The sequence below is a fragment of the Macaca nemestrina genome, chromosome X (assembly GCF_043159975.1).
Source record: "Macaca nemestrina isolate mMacNem1 chromosome X, mMacNem.hap1, whole genome shotgun sequence".
Taxonomy (NCBI): Eukaryota; Metazoa; Chordata; class Mammalia; order Primates; family Cercopithecidae; genus Macaca; species Macaca nemestrina.
The window spans coordinates 138828176-138855437 of NC_092145.1; the positions used below are offsets into that span (position 1 = coordinate 138828176).

The window sequence follows — 27262 nt, forward strand, 5'->3', positions numbered from 1 at the left end:
ATCTCTCTTTTTTCCCCACCAAATTTCAGACAGATGTTCAGTGACTTTTTCTTTTCAAAATCAGTATGCATTTCATTGATATTTTTTTATTAAAAAAGAAAGAAAGAAAGAAATAGCCCGGTGTGGTAGCTCTAGCTCATGCCTGTAATCCCAGCACTCTGGGAGACCGAGGTGGGTGGATCTCTTGAACCCAGGAGTTCGAGACCAGCCTGGGCAACATGGCAAGACTCGCCTCTCTACAGAAAATACAAAAATTAGCTGGGTGTGGTGGTATACACCCGTGGTGTCAGCTACTTGGGAGACTGAGAAGTGGGATGATCACTTGAACCCAGGAGGTCGAGGCTGCAGTGAGCCGTGATTATACCACTGCCCTCCAGCCTGGGTGACAGGGCGATATCATATCTCAGAAAAAAAAAGAAAAAGAAAGAAAGAAAAAAAACCTATTACATATGCAACTTATTTTATTTTTGAGACAGGGTTCTCACTCTGTCATCCAGCTGGAGTGCAGTGGTGCAATCTCGGCTCACTGCAACCTCTGCTCCCCAGGCTCAAGCTGTCCTCCCACCTCAGCCTCCTGAATAGCTGGGACCACAGGTGTGCACCACCATGCTTGGCTAATTTTTTGTATTTTTAGTAGAGATGGAATCTTGCCATGTTGCCCAGGCTGGTCTGAAACTTCTGAGCTCAAGTGACCTGCCCACGTCAGCCTCCCAAAGTGTTGGGATTACAGGCATGAGTCACTGCACCTGGCCTACCTATGCTAAAAAAGTAGCATTATAAAATTAGATTTATTGGGAGGCTGAGGTGGGTGGATCACCTGAGGTCAGGAGTTCGAGACCAGCCTGGCCAACGTGATGAAACCCCATCTCTACTAAAATATAAAAAATTAGCTGGGCGTGGTGGCAGGCGCCTGTAATCCCAGCTACTTTGGAGGCTGAGGCAGGAGAATCGCTTGAACCCGGGAGGCGGAGGTTGCAGTGAGCCAAGATCGTGCCATTGTACTCCAGCCTGGGCATCAAGAGTAAAACTCCATCTCAAACAAACAAACAAACAAACAAATAAAAACAAAAAATAAAACAAAACAAAAAACTAGATTTAAATGACACTCTGTACTTTTTACATGGAAGTGGAAAGTCATTTTAGAAGCAATGAAGCTATATTCCTAAGTTTAAAACTAATAAAGTAGGCAGAGGGTATACATTATTTCTCTCTCACTCTAAATACATAATTTCTGTACATCCCTAAACTTTGGGGAACACACAGGTTTCCCATGTTGTCTTCCACTTTGATGGCTGCACCAAGGTGAGCTCACAGCTCAGCAAACATTTAGCAGGGAATAAGATACTAAACTCTTCTTCTTATAGACAATTCCAGATCTTTGAATTTGCCCTGTCTTGAATTCAGGGCAAGATAAGCATCTCCTCCCCACCCCTAACCTTGCCCCCTTGCCTGGGAAAGATGGCAGGGCAAAGCTGTTCTGTTATCTACTAGGCTGACAACTCACAACTGAGAATGAGAAGTTACTGGGCTAGGTGATGTTTGGGATAGGAGGACTAGTTAGTTCTATACCATTTAATAAGCTCTGAAAGAGGTGTGTGGATCCAATTATTGGTGGGGATATATAACCTTCTTTAGTCTTAGTTTTGGACATTAAGTGCCAATTTTAAGGAAAAATAAGTCTCAGTACATTTTAACCCTAATATGAAATTAATTTAAAAATGTTCAATTGGCTTTTAAAAAATTACTAAAAAATACATGCTGATTATAAAAATTCCAAACAATAGAGAAGTAATATTCATCTTTCCCAAATACCATTTCTCAACCACCAGACTCAGAGTAAACATACTGTTATCATTTTCCATTACTCCAGATTTTCTCTGCCCACATCAGCATGTATATGAGTATACATGCGTAATAATTTTAATAATTTATTTAAGAGTACAAAGCAGTAAGTTTTCTAATAACTTTTTCAAGACAGTTTTATAGTTTTTAAAATTTTTTAAAATTTATTTATTAATTTTTTTTTTTTGAGACAGTCTCACTGTCGCCCAGGCTGCAGTGCAACGGCGAGATCTCGGCTCACTGAAACCTCCGCCTCCTGGGCTCAAGCAACACTCCTGCCTCAGTGTCCTAAGTAGCTGGGACTACGGGCGCGTGCCACCATGCTCGGCTAGCTTTTTAATATGGGTTTTTTTTGTTTTTTTTTTTCCCTAGAGACAGGGGTTTCACCATTTTGCTTAGGCTGGTCTTGAACTCCTGAGCTCAAGTCATCCTCCCGCCTCCACCTCCCAAAGTGCTGGGATTACAGGCGTGAGCCACCGCGCCCAGCGGGTTTTATATATGTTTTTTGTTTTTGAGACAGAGTCTCGCTCTGTCGCCCAGGCTGGAGCGCAGGGGCGCAATCTCTGCTCACTGCAAGCTCCGCCTCCCGGGTTCACGCCATTCTCCTGCCTCAGCCTCCCGAGTAGCTGGGACTGCAGGTGCCCGCCACCACGCCCGGCTAATTTTTTTGTATTTTTAGTAGAGACGGGGGGTTTCGCCATGTTAGCCAGGATGGTCTCCATCTCCTGACCTCGTGATCTGCCCGCCTCGGCCTCCCAAAGTGCTGGGATTACAGGCTCACGTGAGCCACAGCACCAGGCCTATATTTTTTAAACTCTTTTTTCCCCTTAGCATCTTATATCCCATCCTATGGCAGATATGGTTATATGAACCCAGTGGTTCCCTGAAGCCTGCTCCTACAAGCTTGCCGGAGCTAACTGTGTGCACTTCTCCCTAATTCCTCCTTCAGGAAGTGTAGGTTTGCAGCTTGAAACTGACCATGGTGCGAGTATTTACACCACAGAAACCAGCAAATGCTACCATCAGACCTCCCTACCTCAGCCCTGCAGAGCCAGATGTTAAACATTCACTTAACACGCCACTAGATAATCCCTTACCCCATACCTAGTCTTCCCTTTTCCTATTGCAGTTTTTCTTATGGGGCGGTGTATGGGCACTACTAGCACCAGGATGTGATGGAGACAACCCTGGCCTGTGGGCTGTAATGTAGCTATGATGGAGCTGGATTTAGGTCCACCACGCAAGCTGCCTGCTGGGAATAGCAGAGCTAACAAGACAGAACCTGTGTCCCCAAATCACAGAGTTACCCGATCAATACTGAACTACTTATATTTGGAATGTTTTGAGAGTTTATGCCATTTATTTTTAGTTATTAGAGCAGAGAAATACCTAGCTAACACATGTTCCAAGTCATGTATTCACATTGTAAAATGCTCCTTTTTAAATTTTTAAAGTGTTATAAATTGTTAAATTCCAGAAATAGCCAGACAAAGTATGGTCTAGGACTTACTGGGTAAATGATCTTTTCTATTATATACAGACATATCATTTAAAACACCAATGGTATCAAATTATTATACTATATTTTGCTTTTTCGTGTGTCTTTAAAAAAAAAAACAAAAAAAAGACAGTCTCGCTCTATTGCCCCGGTTGGAGTGCAGTGCTATGATCACAGCTCATGGCAGCCTTGAACTCCTGAAGTGATCCTTCCACCTCAGCCTCCTAAAATTTGGGATTACAGGTGTGAGCCATCACAACCTATTTGCTTTTTAATTTATATATTTTTGACATTTTTCCATATCTGTTTATACATATCAATCCCATTATATCTGCTACAGAGAGTAATCCATTTTTATGAACATATCAATTTATTTATAAGGTTTCCTACTATTAATCACTTAGGGTGTTTTAACCTTTTCATATAATACTGAAATATACAGCTTTGTTTGTAATGTTAGGCGTCCAGTTAAGTATGCATCTACAAGGGTATGAAAAATTACCTAGAAATGGAAATGTTGGGTCAAAAAATATGAACATTAAAGTTGACCTCCAATGAGTTTCCATTATTGCATTAATTTATACTCTCATAATTGACATTTTTCCACTCTCTGAATGAGACTGGATGCTATCATAATTTTACTCTTTGCCAGTCTTCTGGGTGAAAAATTAAAGCCCATTTTCTTGACAGCTACTTATTTCTATTCATTGCCATTTTTTGACTGAGTTGTCTTATTAATTTACTGATTCATATATGCTATTATTTATAATCTATACATGGAGGAATTTGGTCCTTTGTAACAGGTATTATAATTTTATCCTCCCAGTTTGTTGTTTGGTGTGGTTTGTCATTTTGCCTGTATAGATACTTTAAATTTTTGTGTGATCAAATAGTTTCTTGTGCTAAGGCTTTTCCACTTCAAGATTATAAAAGATATTCACATGTATTTTCTTGTACTGCTTTCATAGCTTCCTTAACAAAATTAAAATGAAACAAAACAAAAAAAACCTAATCCTTTGATGCGCAGGAATTTACTCTGGGGAAACTAATTCAGGATACCACTATGAATTCCCCAACTCCAGCCCAGTTGCTAGTCACAGAAACCAGACATGAACAAATGAATAAAAGCTGGGACACTCAGCAGCACTGATTCCTTGACTATCTGCCTAGTCTCTTATCTCGTCAGGCATGTAGCTAGTACCAGATCACCCCTCTGATTCTGGATTTACCCATGCTGGTTAAATGACAATGAGGGTGGTGGAGCACACACATTTCCTTCATCTAAACAACCTCTTGTCCATTAATGATTTGTTTATAAGTACTGCAAAACTCTGGAATCTTTGTTATAAACTCTTACTTTTTCTACAGCAGGATTTCTTAACAGGGACACTATTGGCATTTATTTTATTTTTTTTGAGACAGAGTCTCACTCTGTCACCCAGGCTGGAGTGCAGTGGCATTCTCTGAACTCACTGTAACCTCCGCCTCCTGGGTTCAAGCGATTTTCCTGCCTCAGCCTCCCAAATAGCTGGAATTACAGGGGTAATGCCAGCACCTCTGGCTAATTTTTGTATTTTTAGTAGCTGGGGAGTGGTTTCACCATGTTGGACAGGCTGGTCTTGAACTCCTGACCTTAAGTGATCCACCCGCCTCAGCCTCACAAAGTGCTGGGATTACAGGCAGGAGCCCCATGCCCGCCCCCCCGCCACCCCCTTTTTTTTTGAGACAAGGTCTTACTCTGTCACCCAGGCTGGAGTGCAGTGGCCCAATCACAGCTCACCACAGCCTCAACTTCCCCAGCTCCAGTGATCCTCCCATCTCAGCCTCCTGAGTAGCTAGGACCACAGGTGTGCACCCCACACTCAGCTAATTTTTGTATTTTTGGTAGAGACCGGGTTTTGCCATGTTGCCCAGGCTGATGTTCAACTCCTGAGCTCAAGCGATCCACCCACCTCGGCCTCCCAAAGTGTTGAGATTATAGGTGTGAGCCCTTGGTACCCAGCACTATTGGCATTTTGGCCAAATAATTATTTGTTTTGTGGGGCTGTCTGTGCATTGTAGGATGTTTAGTGGCATTCCTGATCTCCCTCCACCCACCAGATGCCAGTAGCACCCTCCCCCTTTCCTTTAGTTCTAGCTTCTATATTGATACAAGCAAACTACTTTCTTCCTTCTTTAGAAGAGGTATTTTATTTTGCTTTTTCTATTACACAAGATGTACTTCTTAAGTGTTAAAGTCAACATATACACAATATATTCTACAACTGAGCACTACTTTAACTGAACAGGCAAAGAAATTACACTAAACAACAGCATCTGGTAGTATTTTGGGGAAAATAAAATGACTAAAATAGGTTTAAACTAGTACTGTTAATCACCTAATATCAATACTACATAACCTAATACAGCTAAAATGCAAGATGTGTTAATATCCAAGAATACAACCAAAATTAAAACAAATAGCACCGATATAACTTTTTTAAAGCAGGAAACTACTTCGCGTATGCATATAATTGTTCACTCTTTTAAAGTAAATCTTTCCCAAAGTTATCAACCTCCAGAAAAACCATACATAGACCTATGCATATTCCTAAAAGTATAAACATGAACATTTTGAATTTTTTTACAATTTTTAAAAAAACATTATAAACAATAAATGAACATCCTATTTCTAAGAATGTGAAAAGTCCCATTTTAAACGCAGTTTGTAAGAACCGTCTCTTGATGTGAAGTCTATGAAGTCTACAGCTAATTTTTGTATTTTTAGTAGCCGGGGGGTGGTTTCACCATGTTGGACAGGCTGGTCTTGAACTCCTGACCTTAAGTGATCCACCTGCCTCAGTCTCTCAAAGTGCTGGGATTACAGGCAGGAGTTCCATGCCCAGTCCCCCTGCCACCCCCCGTTTTTTGAGACAAGGTCTTACTCTTGTCACCCAGGCTGGAGTGCAGTGGCTCGATCATGGCTCACCGCAGCCTCAACTACTCCAGCTCCAGTGATCCTCCCATCTCAGCCTCCTGAGTAGCTAGGACCACAGGTGTGTGCCCCACACTCAGCTAATTTTTGTATTTTTGGTAGAGACCGGGTTTTGCCATGTTGCCCAGGCTGATGTTCAACTCCTGAGCTCAAGCGATCCACCCACCTCGGCCTCCCAAAGTGTTGAGATTACGGTGTGAGCCCCTGCACCAGGCACTATTGGCATTTTGGCCAAATGATTATTTGTTTTGTGGGGCTGTCTGTGCATTGTAGGATGTTTAGTGGCATTCCTGATCTCCCTCCACCCACCAGATGCCAGTAGCACCCTCCCCCTTTTCTTTAGTTCTAGCTTCTGTATTGATATAGGCAAATTACTTTCTTCCTTCTTTAGAAAGAAGTTGCTTTTTCTATTACACAGAATGTACTTCTTAAGTGTTAAAGTCAACATACACACAATATATTCTACAACTGAGCACTGCTTTAACTGAAAAGGCAGAGAAATTACACTAAACAGCATCTGGTAGTATTTTGGGGAAAATAAAATGACTAAAATAGGTTTAAACTAGTACTATTAAATCACCTAATATCAATACTACATAACCTAATACAGCTAAAATGCAAGATGTGTTAACATCCAAGAATACAACCAAAATTAAAACAAATAGCACCGATATAACTTTTTTAAGCAGGAAACTACTTCGCGTATGCATATAATTGTTCACTTTTTTAAAGTAAATCTTTCCCAAAGTTATCAACCTCCAGAAAAACCATACATAGACTTATTAAGCATATTCCTAAAAGTATAAACATGAACATTTTGAATTTTTTACAAGTTTTTAAAAAGCATTTTAAACAATAAATGAACTTCCTATTTCTAAGAATGTGAAAAGTCCCATTTTAAACACAGTTTGTAAGAACCGTCTCTTGATGTGAAGTCTACGAACTTTTCTCCTGTTGGGACCAAACTTTACAAAAACGCTGTTACAGAACAAGCTATGGCATCTTAGCACTATTATCTTACGTCAAGGTTTACTTTTAAAAAAGCTTTTAAATTGTACTTCTACTACTCTAACAAAACACGAACCTTAGATGTGTAGGATTCAGTGTTTTAAAACTCTTAGAAACAACATACAAAGCTTTGAGAGGCATATTTATTCCCTACCGCAGTCCTGGAAGATACTTCCCAAGTCTGAGAGGGGTCTTCTCCTTTTCACGGGCTGTTTTTGCTCTTCACATGCGTTAAAATGTGGGTTTTCAGGTTGGTTGACTGAGCGAACTTCCTATTGCAGATATCGAAGGGGCACACGAAGGGCTTATCGCCGGTGTGGATGCGCAAGTGTGTGCGCAAATTGAAATCAAGGGAAAAGCGTTTCCCGCAGCCTTCGAATGTGCACTGGAAGGGCTTCTCGCCGGTGTGGACCAGGTGGTGTCGTTTCAGCTTTGAGCTCTCAATGAAAGCTTTGCCACATTCTGCACATACGTGGACTCTGGGCCCGTGGATGTGGAGATGTTTTCTCATGGCGGCGTAATCCCTGAACATCTTTTCGCAGCCACTATGAGAGCAAGGGACTGTTTTGGGAAGTTCTCCTTTGGACCTTTTGGGCTTCATTTTAGTAAATTCTGCCAGCTGTTTAGGATCTGAGAGATCAACGCCTGGTAATCCCTCAGGAGGAAGTTTCTTCCCTTTCAAGTACTCGGAATAATCAGGTGGGTTTTCAGCCTGCCCTTCGCCCACTGCCCCTTGGTCATTGTTATCGTTAGGGGACCACATAGTCACGGAAAACTCACCCTCGAGCGTTTTGATCTGCACTTGCTTCTGCTCCCACTTCCTCCTGCCCTCGTTGGAGCTGCTGCCCGCCGGCGTGGCCTCAGCGCTGGTGGCACTCTTGCTGCTGGGCGTTTTGCTGGGCTTTTTGCTGCGCTTTTTGCTGCGGCTCTGGGTTGATGTCGATGCCGCCGAGGCTGACAGAGAGGCCAGGGTCAGCTGGAAGTGCTCGTCTTCAGTGCTATCCGGGATGGCCAACTGGTCCTCCAAGTCGTTGCCTAGCAGGTTGTCTGAGCCGTAATAGCCCACCACTTCCTCTTGTGTCTGCACCATGAGCATTTCCTGGTCGTGGTCGCCATAGCCCGTGTTCATGAAGAGCGGCTGCAGCGCGATCAGAGGAGGATGGTTGTGGCCACCATAGATCCAATTGCCATCGACATCCTCGTACTGGATGCTTTCCATCGGAATGTCCACCATAGGAAGGGGCTCCACATTGATGTCGTGGAGCCCCACAATATCTGCCGGGATCTCCGGGTCTTGTGTAATGTAGAAATCTTCGTTGGAGGCCATGGCTGAGAGTTAGGTTAGCAGCAACAGGAAGACCGTGGGAAAAAGAACGCTGAGGGGAGTGAGGTGGGAGCTGCAGAGAAAGGCCGGAGCGCAGAGAAAGGCGCGAGCTGCAGAGAAAGGCGCGAGCTGCAGAGAAAGGCGCCGAGTCTGGGGAAGGCGCGAGCCTGAGGAAAGCACGAGCGGCTGAGGCGGAAGGCGCAGGTGCTTCTGGGATACCAGACGCATGCGCCTAGGCAACTGGCGCGTCTGGCGGCCCCAAAAGCACGTGCACGTGCCCACGTACACACGCACATGCCCACGTACCCACGCACATGCCCACGTACTCACGTGCGCCGCCCTGCAGCCCCGCCCAGGTATTGTTTTTCGAATATTTCGTAAACAGGCTCTTTACTGATTTTTTATGTATTTCATTTAAGTTGATTTTCATGTCTTCCCCTCCTTTCCATCCCATATAACAGTATCTGCCAAAAAAGCCTACTCCTTTTATGCTTTTCTTATTTAATTGCACTAACACGACATTTAACATCAGTAATAGTTGATAGTAGAATTTGTCTTGTCCTTTAATAGGAGTGCTAAGTGTTGTGCTATTATGATGTATGCAGCTATTCCTACTTTTACTAAGGATTTTTTATTTTTGGAGACAGAGTCTCGCTCTGTCGCCCAGGCTGGAGTGCAGTGGCGTGCGATCTCGGCTCACTGCAACCTCCGCCTCCTGGGTTCGAGCGATTCTCCTGTTTCAGTCTCCAGAGTAGCTGGGATTACAGTCGCCCGCCACCACACCCGGCTTTTTTTTTTTTTTTTTTTTTCCGTATTTTTAGTAGAGATGGGGTTTCACCGTGTTAGCCAGAATGGTCTCGGATGTCCTGACCTTGTGATCCACCCGCCTCAGCCTCCCAAAATGCTGAGATTACAGGCGTGAGCCACCGCACCTGGCCAGGATTTTTTAAAGTATTAATGGATGTTGAATTTTGTTAAAGACTGTCTCAATATCTTCTGAGACGAATTTTTTTTCCCTAGTGGCAAATAATATTTATCACATTCAAACAGATTTCAGCCACCAGTGTATTCTTGATAGGTCATGTGTCTGTAGGTTGTTTTGTGCTTCACCAGATGTTCTAATCAGTGTTGTATTTGGCTTTAAGAAAAAAATCTTAGTTTCCTTCTCTATGTGATCTGGAAAGTTTATAGTAAATTTGAATTTAAAAGAAAAGTTTTTCATTCAAGGTATGAAAGAATTCCACATAGTAAAGGGCATTCTTGGCTAGGCACAATAATCCCACACCTGTAATCCCAGCACTTTGGGAGGCTGAGGCAGGAGGACAGGAGTTCGAGACCATCCTGGCCAACATGACAAAACCCGTCTCTACTAAAAATATAAAAATTAGCTGGGCGTGGTGGCTCGTGCCTGTAATCCTAGCTACTGGGGAGGCAGAGGCAGGAGAATTGCTTCAACCTGGGAGGTGGAGGCTGCAGTGAGCCTAGATCACGCCACTGCACTCCAGCCTGGGCAACACAGCAAGACTCCATCTCAAAAGAAAGGGCATTCTTTATCAACTTTCTTAATTTCTCCCATTATAATTATTTGCCTATTTAGATTTTTTTGATTGCCTCTTGGGTTAATTTCAGCTATTTTTATTTTCTTATATTTATATAGGTTTTTGAAATTTTTTGTGGAGATGAGCAAAGAATACTTATAATTGTTTTTATTTTCTCTGTTATCAACTGTCATTCCACAATCTGATTGCTAATTGTCTTTAGATGCTTTTTCTCATTGTTCGACCTGTTTTTTTTTTTTTTAAGAGCTCTTGGATTTAACAGATCTAGTTTTGTTTTTTCTAATTTATTATTTTCTGCCTATATCCTTACTAATTATGTCCTAATTTCTTAATTATTTTACAGTTCTTTTCTCACTTAGGTTGAATACTTAACTGATCTATTTCCATTTGTAATTGCATAACTGCCTAAGGCAGTGCATTTTTCTTTTAGCAAAACTTTAAACATTATCTCAGCAAAATGATTTCATCATCATAATTTTTAAATCTACTGAAATCACAGGTTTGAATTAAATTGATCCAAGGTGTGATTAAGATAAATTTCTAAATTTCAGGTAGTTTTTACTTAGTTTGCTAGTCTTCTCTTGGGAATTTACTGAGACTTTAAGTCCCATGGGCATTTGAAAAAAAATATTGTCTTCTGTGTTCATGGAATAGAGTTTGACATACCTATTTTTACCTTAGCCTAACTTTTTTATACTTATCTGCCTTGTATTAAAAGGTGAGTCTTTTTATTACCTTTCTGTTTCGTCTTATACTTTTCCCATTTTTGTTTTGCTGTGATGGTTTGTTACTTGATACAGTAAGATTCACAAATGTTGTATTTTCATTGTGGCTTATATTCCTTATTATTGTTAAATGGCCCCCAATGTCTGACATAATGCTTTTGGTCCTATTTTCTGTCCCCATTTGCATGTTATGTTCTGCTCATCATTTTACTTTCAATATTTTTGAGTAATTTTTAGACAGATTTATTTTGTACATCACACATTTGAGACATGTTTTAAATACAAACTAAGGGCATCTTTCTTTCAGTAGGTGAGCTTATTTCATTTATGTTTATTGACAAAATAAATGTGTTTTGGTCTTAAATTCATTACCATGGTTTATCTTTTGATATAGGGTCTGTTTTCTTTGGTCTGTGTTTCATGCTTTCACTGTGATAACTCGAAAAGTTTATGTGTGTTTTTAGATCTTGTTTACATTTACAATCTTAAGTGATATACCCAAGCCTCTATTTCTTGATTTATCAAGTTCAGGCAGATGTCCTCTCCACTATGAAGTTGAGGAAATTAGTATTTACATTTTCTGTTTTTGTTTTTCCCACCTTCAATTTTTTGTTGTTGTTGTTAGTTTGAGAATTCTAATTCCACACTTGCTTAGCCTCAGTTATTCCATTAAAAGTGATGCAGGGTTGTGATGAATTTGTCTTATGTCAGTTTCACTCAGCTGGAACTGCAGTTCCATCTCCAAGGGATTCTGTTTCTCTGACTGAACTCTGACAGTGCTAGAGTTCACTACCCATCCTTTCATAACCCTTCTTCTCCATTCCTGGATACTTTTGATTTATCTCTTAGTCAATTCTTCATGTTCTCCCTTGATTTGATGCAAATTTCATTCTATTTCAGCTGAGTTGACATTCTTCATAGTTTGTGAGTTCATGTTGTGGACAAAACAAAGTTTTCTTCTGTTTTTAAATTTTTAAAAATTAATTTATGTTGTTTTTAGTTGATTTTAAGGAAGAAACTGGAATGTAAATTATTTTACTCCTCTACTTTTGAGGGGGTCTTATAAACTGAAGTTATTAACCAAAAGATAACGTATTGTCATTTGTGATATATTTTCTAAAAACCACTTACCATAGAAAATCAAAACTAAAAGCACAGATGAATATTAAAACAAAATTAAGTCTGTTACCTGCACAAAATATCCTTAGCTGCTGGACTGGTGATATAAGTTGCAAATGAGTGGTGAACAGATCAACAAATGCTCCAGGATAAATAATGAAGAGAAAAATCCCAAAGCCATTAAATCGGACTTGTTCCCTAAGAAATCACATAAGAAAAAGGAGTTTACTAATATTATTATATTTATCAAATTAATAGTATACATAATCTTAAAACTTTTCCCTGTAATTTGAATTCTTGCTTAAAAAACAAAAAGTCCCTCTGAACAGCCAAAAAATTATATCTATACTATATATAATCTTAATTTTATAATAATGTACAGATTTGGTTATCTGTGAAATTGAATTTTGTAACATAGGGCATACTGAAATAGACATCACTTCAAAATTTTTAGAAACCAATGTGTTGAGCAAATAATTGAAGTTAGTCACATATATACAGAAATGGCTTTTATGAGAAACTAAATGAAAAACATTTTTATGGTTTACTCTGAACTATTATCAGAGAAGGACACAGGAGACTATATAATTCAAGTAAATTACCTAATAACTTGTATTTGTCTTAGCAGTAATAAATAATGGTAGAGATCTATCTAGGTGTATTCCTATCGAGCTAACGTTAAGTAAGTATGTTTAAACATGCATAATGCTCAGATTGTCCTTAAGAGAACCAGTTTTTTCAGCAGGTTTTGCTCTCCATATTTAAAAAAAAAAAAGAACCATTTTTTTTATCACTTCATTTTCCAAAAATTAATATTTAAGTCTCATAAAACCAACCAGGCCCCCTAGAAAAAAGTATCACCTAAATATATTGTGCTGTTGCTTAATACTAAATATATAAGACAGCTGTACAGTTCATTTTTTTTCTTGGCAGTTGGGATTTAAAAAAAAAATTACCCAAGTTATTTTTACAAACATACTGTAAATTGTTAAGCTGTTATTAACTATGTGTCTGTAGGTAAAATCCTAAAGGCTGCAAAGCTAAAAACATGGAAGCAGAGGTGAAGGAGATTTAAAAAGAAAAAGAAACCCAGCAGCCACCACTTTAAGCCACTATTGTGCACACCTGTGTAATAGTATATGCTCTGTCAAGATGAGGATTTATTGCCAATAAATAGACTCTTGTTCATAAACAACTGGAAAGTAATAAGAAGTGATTACACCTTCTCTTCCAAAACAGAGGTTTTTAACCTTTTCTCTGGTCCACACACCAAAAGGATAAAACACATTCCTATTAGCATGCTTGCTAATTATGGCAGTAATTAGCAATGGAGGTAGCAGGGGAGTTGTGACGTGGCCCTCTCCCCATCATGATTTTGTATGCGTTATAGGATTCTAAATGCTTAGGTATAGTTACAGTGATACATTTGGGAAGCCAAGACCAAGAACAGAGCGTGATACTCAAAGCTAGTCCCAGGTCTCATCTTATCTTCCACTTGGGTTTCCAGATAGACTATGATATTTGTTAAACTCAGTGCTTTCAGTTTTCTTGCTCTAGCCAGCAGAGGACATAAGCAGAAGCAGGAAATTATTTCAGCTGATAAGTCAAATAAAGTTCTAAGGTGAGTGGGTTTTGAGTACAGTGGTTATCATTCTGACTCAATGATGAACAGAAAGATTGGCTTTCAGGATTTGGTAAAAAAAATCTTTGAGGCATCATGAGGATAACCACGCTGGCAAAGGCAAAGGATAGAAAGACCCTGATTACAGATATGCCCGTGGTTAACAGAGCATATTCATCAACATATTAATCTTCTCTATAAAAAAAGAAGCTTCCTCAAAGTAACAAATGATGGCTATGCACTAGGAAATAGCCACAGAAAGAAAAATAGTGAAGTATCAAATGTAGCAGATTTTAGTAATAAATTCTCCTAAATGAAAAGCTTTTTTTTGCATGTAGTATGAAGAAAAAGGTAAATATCATTACCTAATAGCTGCTATCCCATGTCCAATTTCATGTACAACACCACTAATGAGAACTGCCGCGAAGAAATAGGTCAGTTGATTGACGGGTAAATTTATACCAGGAACCTGTTCATAGACACAATATGGCAGCAATTATCAGTGGGGGTGCAGGGGAGTCCCACTTGGGCACTAAGATACATGATGTTCATTCTGTATTAAACCTTCAAGCTGAATGTTCTGCAAACTAAAAGTAATATGACAATGGTTCCCTTCTCCATTTCTATCATAATAAAAAGCAAAAACACTATTTCATTTTTCGAACTAGCCAGTTTCTCTGGAACAAGCACAAAACCAATCTAAAGAGAATGGGAAACACCAGGTTAAACAGTTCAAACTTTAGCTTCCTGGAGTCTTCACCATGGGAAAGAATGAGGGAGCCCAGCAAAGTGCCAAGGAATGCAGGGTGACAGTGAAGCAGGCAGCAGCTGACCCACCCTCAAAGGCTGGATGCCTGATTTGGGAATGGTTGTTAAAATTCCTAGACCTTCCTCTGAAATGTTATTGCAAGGTTCCAAGTACTTGTGTTGATTAATATAGGAACCCCATATTATTAATCAGCGATTTTCATTTTAATATCCTCAAGTTATAGGTGAGTTGGTAATGAAAGCTGTTCTAATAGGGATCCTGATCAGTGTGGGAGCACCATACCCTTCTATTCCATCAGTTGGTCTACTATGTTGGTCAGAAAAATAGTGTGAAAGATACACAAATACATTAAAATTGAAATTTAATGTCGAAATTAAGGCATTTGGAACATATAGACATGTTACAAACATTTGAAGCAGGAGTTGTCTTACAATCATGTGCTCCTAAAATGTGCAGTTATGTATTATTGCATACACAAGGGAAGATAAGAGCTGCACAGCAATTTTTTTTAGATAGCAAAGATATATTCTCATAAGTAATCACTCCCAAGTTATGTCATCTGTTAAAGAGAGACAATAAATTAGGCTAAGTGGGACACACCAGGCTCAGGAATACCATTTACATACTGAGAATCTATTTCTTACAGTCCAGGAGTTGGAACCTAAAAGGTATCATTCTGGAGGAAATTTCTGCTTTCTTTTATAATTATTATATTAATTATAAAAAATATGTTTAAAGCAGGAAAACTGCAAAATTCAAAGCTAAACAGAAGCCTAAAATTCTGCTCCCCAAACATACATACACATACAAAACCATTCTGAATCATTCTGATGTGTGTCCTTCTAGTCTTTTCCTGTACACATATATTTAAAAACTATACTTTTATTATAAATCTGGTTTTGAAATTTGCCCCTTCATTTAACAGTATCACAGACATCTTCCCATGAGTCTTTTCTATTTCAATATGATTTTTAATAGCTACACTGTGTTCTATGGAATAAACTGTTGGGCATTTAATTGTTTTAAAAGTTTCTGCTCTTATAAATAATGTGATGAAGATATTCGGACACACACACCTAAATATTTTGGAGGAAGAAATTCTTAGATGAGCATACTTGCTAAGGGATTGGGCTCTTGAGACATATTATGGGTTTGAGGTCCTGTCTCTATCTGTTAACTAGCTAAATGACCTCAGGAAAGTTGGCATTATTCCTCCAACATTTCTATTTTCTCATCATTAAAATGGAAATAACCACATTTGCACAAAAGGGTAATTTTGAGGATTAGATGAGCTAATCTTTGTCCAATGTTTAATGTTATGCCTCACAGAGAGGGTAGTAAATGCTATTATTACACAAAATTTAAAAGATTTTGATACATATCATCAAATTGTACTCTAAAAGCAGACCCTTCCATAACGTTGGGCAAGCTCATTTTATTCAAATCTGCAATGTGATTTACATTTCTTTGACCATTTGTAAAGCTGAACTTTCTCTGTACTTTTGACTTTTTTTTGGTCTTTCTGTGAGCTGCCTACTGATGACCTGACTTGTTTTCTCCTAAAGTATTCATCTTTTTCTTACTGATCTGTAAGATCACTTCAAATATCAGCATTGGTCCTTTGTAATACATGACATAAATGTATTCCACAGTTTGTTTGCCTTTTAATTTTACTTTGTTTTTAGTTTTCAATATGTAAAATATAGGTAATCTATTAGTATTCATGGTTCACACCAAGAGTGAACCCTAATGTAAACTATGGGTGGTGATGACATATTCACATCTGTTCATCATTGTAAGGGGGAAACCTCTGCACCTTCTTAATTTTGCTGTGAATCTAAAACTGCTCTAATAAAGTATTTAAAAAATAAAAAATAAAGGTGTTACTGTTATATAAAAAATATTCATGGTTTCTACTATTCGCTCTATGTCTTCCTCATTCTGTGTTCATAAAAATGATAACCTGGCTTTTTTCTTTCAAGGTCTTTTATGGTTTCAAGTTTTAATTTTAATTCAACTGGAATTTTTGTGGACACAGAGAAATGTCATCTAAAAAGCCTCCTTTAGTAACTGAAGATTCAAACAATGCTGCTTGAATCATTTTCTAAATTCCATTAATTCCAAGTGTCCTTTCTCCAGTTATGAAACTAGTTATAATCATTTTTGTTGTTGTTGTTTTATTTTATTTATTTATATATATTTTTTGAGACGGACTCTCGCTCTGTAGCCCAGGCTGGAGTGCAGTGACGCGATCTCAGCTCACTGCAAGCTCCGCCTCCCGGGTTCACGCCATTCTCCTGCTTCAGCCTCCGGAGTAGCTGGGACTACAGGCGCCCGCCACCACGCCCAGCTAATTTTTTTTTTGTATTTTTAGTAGAGGCGGGGTTTTACTGTGTTAGCCAGGATGGTCTCGATCTCCTGACCTTGTGATCCGCCCACCTTGGCCTCCCAAAGTGCTGGGATTTCGCTCTTGTTGCCCAGGATGGAGTGCAATGGTGCGATCTTGGCTCACTGCAACCTCCACCTCCCAGGTTCAAGCAGTTCTCCTGCCTCAGCCTCCCAAATAGCTGGGACTACAGGCACACGCCACTACACCCGGCTAATTTTGTATTTTTAGTAGAGATGGAGTTTCACCACGTTTCCCAGGCTGGTCTCGAAATCCTGACCTCAGGTGATCCACCCACCTCCACCTCCCAAAGTGTTGGGACTACAGGCGTGAGCCACCGCGCCCGGCCGAAACTAGTTATAATCATTTTTAATGTGTGCATAATATCTAATTGAATGACAATCCAATAATTTAATCATTCCTCAGATATTTTGGTTGCTTTTAATTCTTCATAATAATAAATAATGTTAGGCTAAAGAGCTTAATGAATACTATTTTTTCTGTATTTGAAAGTGTTTCCTTAAGCTAGAGTCCCAGATATGGAGGTAAAGAGTCAAAGGAAATGGATATGTTTATAATGTTCATTATCTGAAATTCTCTTTACTTGGACCCTATTGAGCAACTTTTTTCAAGAACTTCTATGTCCCTTTTTATATACCTGCTACATTCCCAAGTTGTCAGACATCTTTCCAGTGTTACACTTTTCTCTGACCCTCTCTAAATTTACATACTTAAGATTGTCATACATACCCTCTATATCACAAAATATCCTGGTTACCTTACCTTCATTTCAAATAAATCAGTAAGCTTGGTCCAATAGGATATTTCTTCCTTCTCTTTATTATTTTCTGCATGTACTAGTGAGTGAGATAAAGTAAGAATTTGAATGTGTGATAATACCAACAGATGGTAGGTCTTATTTGTTGGCAGCAGTACACGATTGCCCATCTGTCTCTGCCATGATTCACACAGGGTATTAGATGTACCGGAATACTGAATACAGAATACTTTCAACAACACAGAGTGCCATGGTTTGGAGAATTAATACTGAACAAGGCTGTCGGGAATTATAGGGTAAACAGAAGGTATGTTACCTAAGCAACAAGAGCTCATGTCAAAGTCAGGATTCATAACATTCTTAAACTTATACATTAATATGCATGGTGGGCTCCAGAGGGCAGCTGACTTCTTAATGGTTCCAAAGCACGGCTCTCCTAATAGAGCTGATATTTTTGTGAGCACTATGAATAAACTGAGTGGCAAAGAGAAGAAATAATTTCTTCCCTAAACAACATTTTGCCATTCTAATTCTAGCAGGCAGATAAGCCAATGATCATATTTTCTCCAACTGGCTTATTTCTCTCTTATCCTCTTTCTTGGTGAACAATAACCAATCATGTAACCTGAGTCATCCTAAACTTTTCCTTCTCCCTCCAGTCTCACATTTAATTCATCACCAAGGTCTGAGAATTCCACTCCAAAAGGTCACTTCAATCTGTCCCCTTCATTCTCCTTGCCACTAATTTTAGATCTTTATCACTTCTAAAATAAATTACTGCTCTTAAATGATCTCCACATCTTCAGTCTAATGACTTTGGTCCATTTTGTATAGACTTGCTACCTACAGGTAAAATATAAATTTCATAACCTAGACCCTATCTGTATCTCCCACCTTATTTCCTGCACTATCCTGTTCTCTTGCCTCCAGTCCCACCTATCCTCCCACCATATACCTAGAGGTATAAAACTGTAAGTAAAATTATTTATAGTTCCTTGAAGAATTATCTACCTCTCTTAAAAGTAGAGCATAGGCCGGGCGCAGTGGCTCATGCCTGTAATCCCAGCCCTTTGGAAGGTGAAGGCAGGTGGATCACCTGAGGTCGGGAGTTCAAGACCAGCCTGATCAACATGGAGAAACCCCGTCTCTATTAAAAATACAACATTAGCTGGGCGTGGTGGCGCATGTCTGTAATCCCAGCTACTCGGGAGGCTGAGGCAGGAGAATCGCTCGAACCTGGGAGGCGGAGGTTGTGGTGAGCTGAGATCGTGCCACATTGCACTCCAGCCTGGGCAACAAGAGCAAAACTCCGTTTCAAATAATAATAATAATAATAATAATGGAGCATAATGTCCATAGGCTCTAAGATCAGTGATGATGGATCTACTAGTTATGAGTTGTGACCACAGGCAAGTGACTTAACATGTCTGTGCCTCGATTTTCTTATCTGTAAGGCAGGGAATGTTTGCTGAAGAAATAAATAATTTATTCTGAGGCCTCACCTGGTAAATCTTTTTAATCTCTAAGAAAGAGCTATGGCCATAGGAGAGATTATTGTTTTCTACAAATGACTTCTAAATCTTCCCAGTGACCCAGCCTAGTAGAGGCCACAAAGAGACAAGAAAAAAAAGAAAAAAACCAATCTGTTACTAATCCTTAGTCTACTCCATTAATAAGAACACGATTAAAAACAACATCCATGACTCATGGAAATGGGAACTATAAATGTAAAAATGTGAAATAAAAGTGAGCCAATGTAAAGCCCCCTTCCAAACTTTGGAGACATAAAATGATAAGGTATAGGTCTACACATGAGTTTTAAAGGAGTACAACTCAGCACATTATTCTTCATATTAAGAAATCACAGTGACGACTCAGAAAGGTCTTATATCTTTAATTAAACGGATATTATTGGTTAGGCTCTGAAGGCCATGAAAAGGAAAAGGAAACACTTTGCATAGAACTGGAATGCAATTTACTTATACATTATAGAGATCTTAAATCAGCATGCTTATTCTTTGAAAGTAACAATCATTTAACATCTTAAAAAGACATTCAGTCACATATCTGTGTAATTGCTGACAGTCTTAACGATGGTTCATTTGTTCTCTATTACCATTAATACTAAGCTACTACCAAATATTTCAACAATTCCTTGCTGTATTCTTATTAATTTTTTTGTGTAAGCAGGTAATTTGAAAATTATTAGACTTTTAATTTATTTCCATATTTATATTATGGATAGGAGTTACACTAGGTCAGAAGTGGTATCTTGCATCTCTATTTCGATAGTTATTTAAAGCAAAAAGACGATACTTACCACAACTTGTAACACCTGTTCATTGTGAAGTGAGGAGGAGGAAGAGGAAGATGATGAAGAAGAAGAAGAGGAAGAAGAGGAAGAGGAGGAAGAATAAGAAGAGGGAGAGTCAGCCATCATTTGTGCCAAAGTCTGCATCAGCGTTTTTCCAAGGAGAAAAAATGAGCTAAACATGGCAATTACACCAAACACCATTCCAAAATTGAACCTGTCAAAAGGAAAAAAATCATGTTAATTTACAATTTCTCTCAATTCATGGACTAGCAAACTCACTGACCAGCCACATTTCATAGCTTTAAAATAATGGCTAAAAAATTTCAATAACTCTGCCTCTTTTTCCTACATGAACTTCAAATATTTGACTGAAGCATGAGCTTAGTTTAAGAAGTTTTATAATTTATAATTCTCTGATAACTAAAGAATCTGAATATCATTCCCAATGAAAAAGTTTGTTTCCTCTTATGCACTTGCTCATTTACATAACGTTGTTTTGATCTTGTCCTTATATCGTTATGAAAGCCCTTTTGACGTTATAGACATCCATCCTTTTTCATCTACCTCTTCTATTGTCTGCATTGTATTTCAGCTTTACTTTGTGATAAAATGAGCTTAAATATTAACATGGCACAATTTAATAATAGTTTCTTTTTTCTATTGTTTTAATAATTAGAAGCTACCCTTCTATAGTGGAGATAATCTGCCATGTTTTCTAACTTTGATAAGTTGTGTTTTTCAAGGAACTTGTTTACTTCATTAAAACCGTCAAATTTATAGGCATAGAATTTTCTTAATAGTCTTACTATGTTCCTTTTTTTTTTTTTTTTGAGACGGTGTCTTGCTTTGTCACCCAGGCTGGAGTGCAGTGGCGTGATCTCGGCTCACTGCAAGCTCCGCCTCCTGGGTTCATGCCATTCTCCTGCCCCAGCCTCCTGAGTAGCTGGGACTACAGGCGCCCGCCACCACACCCGGCTTATTTTTTGTATTTTTAGTAGAGACGGGGTTTCACCGTGTTAGCCAGGATGGTCTCGATCTCCTGACCTCGTGATCCGCCCGCCTCGGCCCCCCAAAGTGCTGGGATTACAGGCGTGAGCCACCACGCCCGGCAGTCTTACTATGTTCTTAATGTCTATAGAATCTGTAGTAATGTCCTCTTTTCAATTCCGATTTTTCATTTTGAGACAGGGTCTCACTCTGTCACCCAGGCTAGAGTGCAGTGGCATGGTCACAGCTCATTGCAGCCTTGACCTCCCAGGGCTCAGGTGATCTTCCCAACTAGCTCCCAAGTAGCTGGGACTACAGACCCAAGCCACCACGCCTGGCTAAGTTTTATATTTTTTGTAGAGATGGGGTTTCACCATGTAGCCTCCCAAGTAGCTGGGACTACAGACCCAAGCCACCACGCCTGGCTAAGTTTTATATTTTTTGTAGAGATGGGGTTTCACCATGTTACCCAGGCTGGTCTCAAACTCCTGGGCTGAAGCATGGAATACTGTGCCTGGCCTCAATTCTCATTTTTAATTACTTATGTTTCTTTTTTCTTCATCAGTCATGGTAGGGATTTATCAATTAATATTTTCTATTTATTTATTTATTTAAGACAGGGTCTTGCTCTGTCACACAGGCTGTAGTGCAGTGGTGTGATCTTGGCTCTCTGCCAACCTCTGCCTCCTGAGTTCAAGTAATTCTTGTGCCTTGGCCTCCCGAGTAGCTGGGACCACAGACGTATGCCACCATGCCCAGCAATTTTTGTATTTTTAGTAGAGACAGGGTTTCACCATGTTGGCCAGGCTGGTCTTGAACTCCTGGCCTCAAGCAATCCACCTGCCTTGGCCTTCCAAAGTGCTGGGATTACAAGTGTGAGCCACTGCACCTGGCCCAATTAATATTTTCAAAGAACCAACTTTTGGCTTTGCTGATTTTCTCTATTGTGTATTTTCTGTTTCACTGATTTCTGTTCTTATCTTTATTATATCCTTTTTTCCACTTTGTATGCTTTGATCTGCTATTGCATTTTCTGCTAACTCTGATGATCTGATTGTTTACACTTAGCTCTAATCCATTTGGGGCTAAATTTTTAACAAAAAGAAATTTAGACCATGCCACCCCTGACCCTCACATTCGCTCATCTACAGAACCTGCCAGTATCTTGGGTGTCCCAGAGATCATTATAAAGCCCCTAATCATAAATTGCCATAAATGCCTCGATTTTTAATGTATGCAAGCCCCAATGATACGATCCCATAAGGTTATATAAAACCAGAAAGTTTTAATATTGTCAATATTTTAAAACTCAGAAAACTGCAAAGTGATGGAAATAGTTAATTTAACAAGCTGTCTGTAGTGATCACTTAATGATTAACTTAAACCAAACAAAGGAAGATGAAGAATACCATTGATAAAGCATCCTTGCTTTCCGCCGTCCCCAACTGTAAAAGGCACGATTGAAAATAGCAGTTTGCCATCTTATGTGGAAAGGGGAGATGCTCAATCCGTTGTTTTCCAGCCAGTCTTCATAAGAATGTTTAAAATAGACAGATGACTAAGAGAGAAAGAAAAGTTCTTAATCACTCAATTTTGAAGAACAATTTATAATGTGTAAGAAAATAACACAAAGTATTTTCTAGAGGAAATCAAGATGCTGACTGCCCAAATGTTTATAATCTTGAAGCTTTATGTTTATTCTTCAGAATATTAAAGGTCACAGACCTAACTGGTCTACTGAGATTAGGGTCTGGTAAACTATGGGCAGCAGGCCAAATCCAAACTACAGACTGTTTTCACACAACTTGTGAGCTAAGAATAGTTTTCATTTTTAAGGGATTATAAAAATACAATAAAAACCAAAAATATGCGACAGAGACCCTGTGTGACCCAAAAAGCCTAAAATACTTACTACCAAGCCCTTTACAAAAAGTTTGCTGACCCCTGCTTAGAACAGTGTTGTCCAATAGAAATATAATGTGAGCCACAAATGTAAGCCACATATATAACTTTAAATTTTCTAACAGCCAAATTTTAAATATTAATTTTCATATACTTTTACCCCAAAATCCAAGATATTTCAACATGTAATCAACATATACTATTGTTGAGATACTTTACTTTTTGGGGGGTACTAATTCGTTGAATTTCAACATCAACTTTATACCTACAGCACATCTCAGTTTGGACTAGCTCTGATCAAAGGCTCAATAACCACATGTAGCTAATATCTGCCATATTGGACAGCACTGGTCTAGAAGCCTTGTGTTATAATTAAAAAAAAAAAAAACCCAACCAATCCAAGAGAAGGGACAGTTGCAATCAGGGCTTGTTTTCTTCTTCTGAGCAACAACTCTAAGAAGTTAGGCCAACTTTGATCATGTAAAAAGTAAAAAACTTATCTAAAACCATCTTGGGCTTAGTAATGTCCCTTAAATTCTCTGGGGTTGTGGGAATAGCTGCTTATACACAGCCCCAACAAGAGTTTTACCTTTAGGGAAGTTTGAAGTCCTTGACTAATATAGGATTTTGGATGACATAAGGCTGTGTTATATACCTGACTCAGTTACAGTAAGTACAGTAAGTATTGTCATATTGATGCCCACCCATGTGAGAAACTTATCTGTCCAAGAAGGAAATCTTAGCCCTATCATAGTCTTAAAAAATGATCATAGTCTAAATATAGGTAGCTGTTTGCTTTGGATCTGTAATGTTATCTGCTCCCAGTCTTCCGGTAGTTAAATTTTAAGTCTGCTTGTTTTCCAAGACTTGGAAAAGGAGTGACACACTTCTCCAACAGATGTCTATGCAGAAATCCTAGAAAAACCGAGGATGGATCAGCAGACCAAGCTGGAAGCAGAGAAACTAAAGGTGCAGGCTCCTAAAAGTTGAGGTCTCTCCATTTCCCAGGCAGATATTCTGAGTGGGTGTTAGGTCTTTTGCTCAGAGGATGGTGCACTCTTAAGGAGCTAGGGGTTGTCACTGAAACCAGTGACATCTTGGTCACCTCACTCGTGACTAGGGGCTGTAAAAGTTCTTTTTATTTTAGATTTTTTTTTCCACATATGCAACATGAAGAAATCATGTGGCTTTGTGTGTGTGTCTTACTATGTTACTCAGGCTGGCCTGGAACTCCTGGCCTCAAGCTATCCTCCCGCCTCTTCTTCCCAAGTAGCTGAGACTACAGGCTGCACCACCATACCTGGCTCATGTGGCTTTTTCAAACAACAAAATCACTGTGGCCCGTATTGCTTATGACATGTTAACCACTATGCCAAGTACTTTAAATCAGTGCTTTTTCTTTTTTTTTGAGACAGGGTCTTGCTCTGTCACCCAGGCCAAAGTGTAGTGGCATGATCTTGGTTCACTGTAACCCCTGACTCTCAGACTCAAGCAATCCTCCTACCTCAGCCTCCAGAGTAGCTGGGACTACAGGCATGCACCACCATGGTTGGCTAGCTTTTACATTTTTTGTAGAGATAAAGTCCCACTATATTGCCCAGGCTGGTCTCGAACTCCTGGACTCAGGTAATCCTCCCACCTCAGCCTCCTTCAAAGTGCTGGGATTACAGGTGTGAGCCACTGTGACTGGCCACATCAGTGCTTTTCAAACACAAACAGGTACAGAGGAGCCACCTGGGATCTTGCTAAGATGCAGATTCTGATTCCCTAGGTCGGGGTGAGGCCTGGGATTCTGCATTTCTAACAAGCTCCCAAATGATGCAAATGCTACTGGTCCTTGAACCTCAAGTTGAGGAGCGAGACTTTATGTGGATACACTAATGTAATTCTCTCTATAATCTTAGGAGATCCTTACTATTATCTCTATTTAAAGACGAGAAACCAAGGCACAGATAGCAATTTTCCCAAGGTCACATTGGCTAGAAGCCCAGCCCTGGATCTAAGGACTACACTATATAACCTCCTGCACTTTACGAGTTTAAATGATAGAAAGAAGGAAAAGTCTCATTTCATTTTATTGTTAAAGCTAAAACACGCAATACTATGGTTTTCTATTTTAAATGGTATTCATAACATGAAGGTTTTGCTATTCATAACTGGAATTTGTATTAAACATTTGAGAATTTATATGATCTTATTCCACATACACAATTACTCTCCCGCATCCCCTACCCCCCCAATACTCAATTTCAAAAGCTTGCCTGAAGCATGTGGTCAGACAACTCTTCCTGATTTTCTGCTACCCTTCTCAAATAACTGGAAAATGGACCGTGCACCCAGGTATCTGGTTAGTGTGAAGAAGTGGGGTGCAGGGTGCAAGTCAGAATTCAAGTAGTCAGAAACTGGTTATGTAAATCCTTGCTATTTGAGTGTGCTACTCTGAAGTACACTCTGTGATCTGGTAGTATCAGCAGCACTTGGGAAGTGGTTAGAAATGCAGAATTTTAGGCCTTGCCGCAGACCTGCTGAATCGGAATCTGCATTTTGACCGCAACAGCAGACGATCATATGCATTTAAAAATTTGAGACTACTGATCTAAATCACGACTTGATTTAGATTCATTCCAATATCTGAGTCTCTAGAGCGTCTTGACCTTAAAAACAGTAAGGGAAAGCACTGTCTTTACTAAGCAGACGTTTTCTTTTCCTCCCTGCTGCACTGCAGCGGCTGGGTCTGGCAGGGCCCCGGCCCTCCCGATCCCACCACTGGCGCCTCCCAGGCAGGACCCGAAGGCTGAAGGGCCTGCACTGTCCCGCACTGCGACGGTGGCAGCCGCGCAGGCCGCCACACCCCTCCCGCGGCCGGCAATGCTTTATTTACTCCACCGGGCCGATCCACCACGCGGACTGTCGCACGTGGGCACCGTCCAGCCCGGGAGGCGCGAGGCAGGGGAAGAGAAAAGAAGGCCTTGCGCTCCGGCCATGGGCACCGCGGGCTTGGACCTGAGGCCCAAGGCCCTCACCTTCAGCACCAAGTCGGTCAGGTAGACGACAGTCCAGCCACCCACCACCACCACCACCAACGACACCGGAATCATGGCGGCGGCGGCGGCGGCAGAGGAGGGAAGGCGAGCCCCGGCGTCCTCCTCCCTGCACCGCAAACAGCTGACCGCGCGCGCCTTACAGCCCCAGCATCCGCTCAGGAACCAAGCTACCGCCGGCTCCTTCCCTGCGGTGGCACAGTTTCCCACCGGACTCTTCCAGTGGGGACATACAGGAGGATTTGCTAGTACCGGAAATGGCGCGGGGGCTTATTTTTGTGGGCGCTCGGGCGCCGCCGTCCTGGCAGTAGTTCGAACTCGGCGTCTAGTCTTGTAGCGATTTCTTAGGCTTTGGCCCTCCCTGCTGTCTACTCTCCATTTTCGCCAGTTCTGATCAGGAGTTTGCTGTTTCTTTTAACCTATGAGGATTTGGGGTCGTCTAAAGTAATCGTCTCTCCCTACCCGACCCTGTCATACATATGCAGATTTAATTATGCAGATTATCCTTTTTACTGAATTGTAAATTTACATATAATGAAATCATACATACAGAGCTCAATTGTCCATTTCTGTGATTTTTGAGATATATATATATATATATATATATCCGTGTACCCTAATCAAAATAGAGAAAATTTCCCTCTGAGGAATTTCCTTCTTGCGTCCCTTCCTAGTCAATAGCCCCTCCCCCTGTTCTGATTATTTTTAACTTTATGTAAATAGAATGCAATAAGTAATCTTTGTGTCTGGCTTGTTTCGTTCAACATGCTTTTTGAAATTTATTCATGATGATTAAATTAGGCTCTTTTTTCAAACTTTTCCATTATAATATTTGAGATGGTACTATGGTTAAAAATCAGAACTCTGAACACCTACACATTTTAATGTTGATGTATACCTGATTATATATTGAACTAGAGCAGAGGTTCTCAACCTTACCTGCACTTTAGGATCACCAAGGTCTTTTAAAATTCCCGATGCCAGTTCTGTATCCTCGACCAATTAAATCAGATGCTCAGTGGGACCCAAGCATTTATACTTTTTAAACCCCTCAAGTCATTGCACTGTACAGCCAAGGTTGAGAACCACTGAACTAGATAATCTCTAAGAGGAAAGAAAACTATTTATTATTTTTTTTTAACATTCTATTAATGTGCATCTTTAAAAGTTATTTGTTTCAGTTTTTCTGGAAAAGCATCATTAGCTATACTAATGCTAATACCAAAATATTGAGAACATAATACTATCTCAAGAACAAGTATCCCAAATAAAAATGTATCCTCAACACCCTTCCAAGTGAAAATATAGAATAATACCAGAAACCTATATTAAAAATATTGCTACTAATTTGCCTCATTCTCTCTGCTTTTCCTAAAGTTTTACTCACTTAGGGACATGTTTCTCCAGCTTCAAGA

The 27262-nt window shown here is 39.8% G+C and overlaps 2 protein-coding genes across 2 annotated transcripts in view; both read right to left on the bottom strand.

Moving 5' to 3' along the window:
- The window catches only part of LOC105478216 (membrane bound transcription factor peptidase, site 2), a 45418-nt gene extending 19392 nt beyond the window's left edge, over positions 1–26026 (bottom strand). The window contains exons 1-5 of the mRNA XM_011735345.3: positions 25830–26026; positions 22314–22462; positions 19924–20131; positions 14036–14139; positions 12120–12247 (exon numbers count right to left, since the gene is read on the bottom strand). Coding sequence (XP_011733647.1) covers positions 12120–12247; positions 14036–14139; positions 19924–20131; positions 22314–22462; positions 25830–25904 — 664 coding nt within the window. The 5' untranslated portion in view covers positions 25905–26026. The remainder of the gene's footprint in view (positions 1–12119; positions 12248–14035; positions 14140–19923; positions 20132–22313; positions 22463–25829) is intronic.
- On the bottom strand, positions 96–12112 carry LOC105478215 (YY2 transcription factor). The gene has a single exon (XM_071088845.1). It carries the CDS (start codon positions 8647–8649, stop codon positions 7525–7527), a length of 1125 nt encoding a protein of 374 aa, XP_070944946.1. The 5' UTR covers positions 8650–12112; the 3' UTR covers positions 96–7524.
- Positions 26027–27262: the final 1236 nt, after the last annotated feature.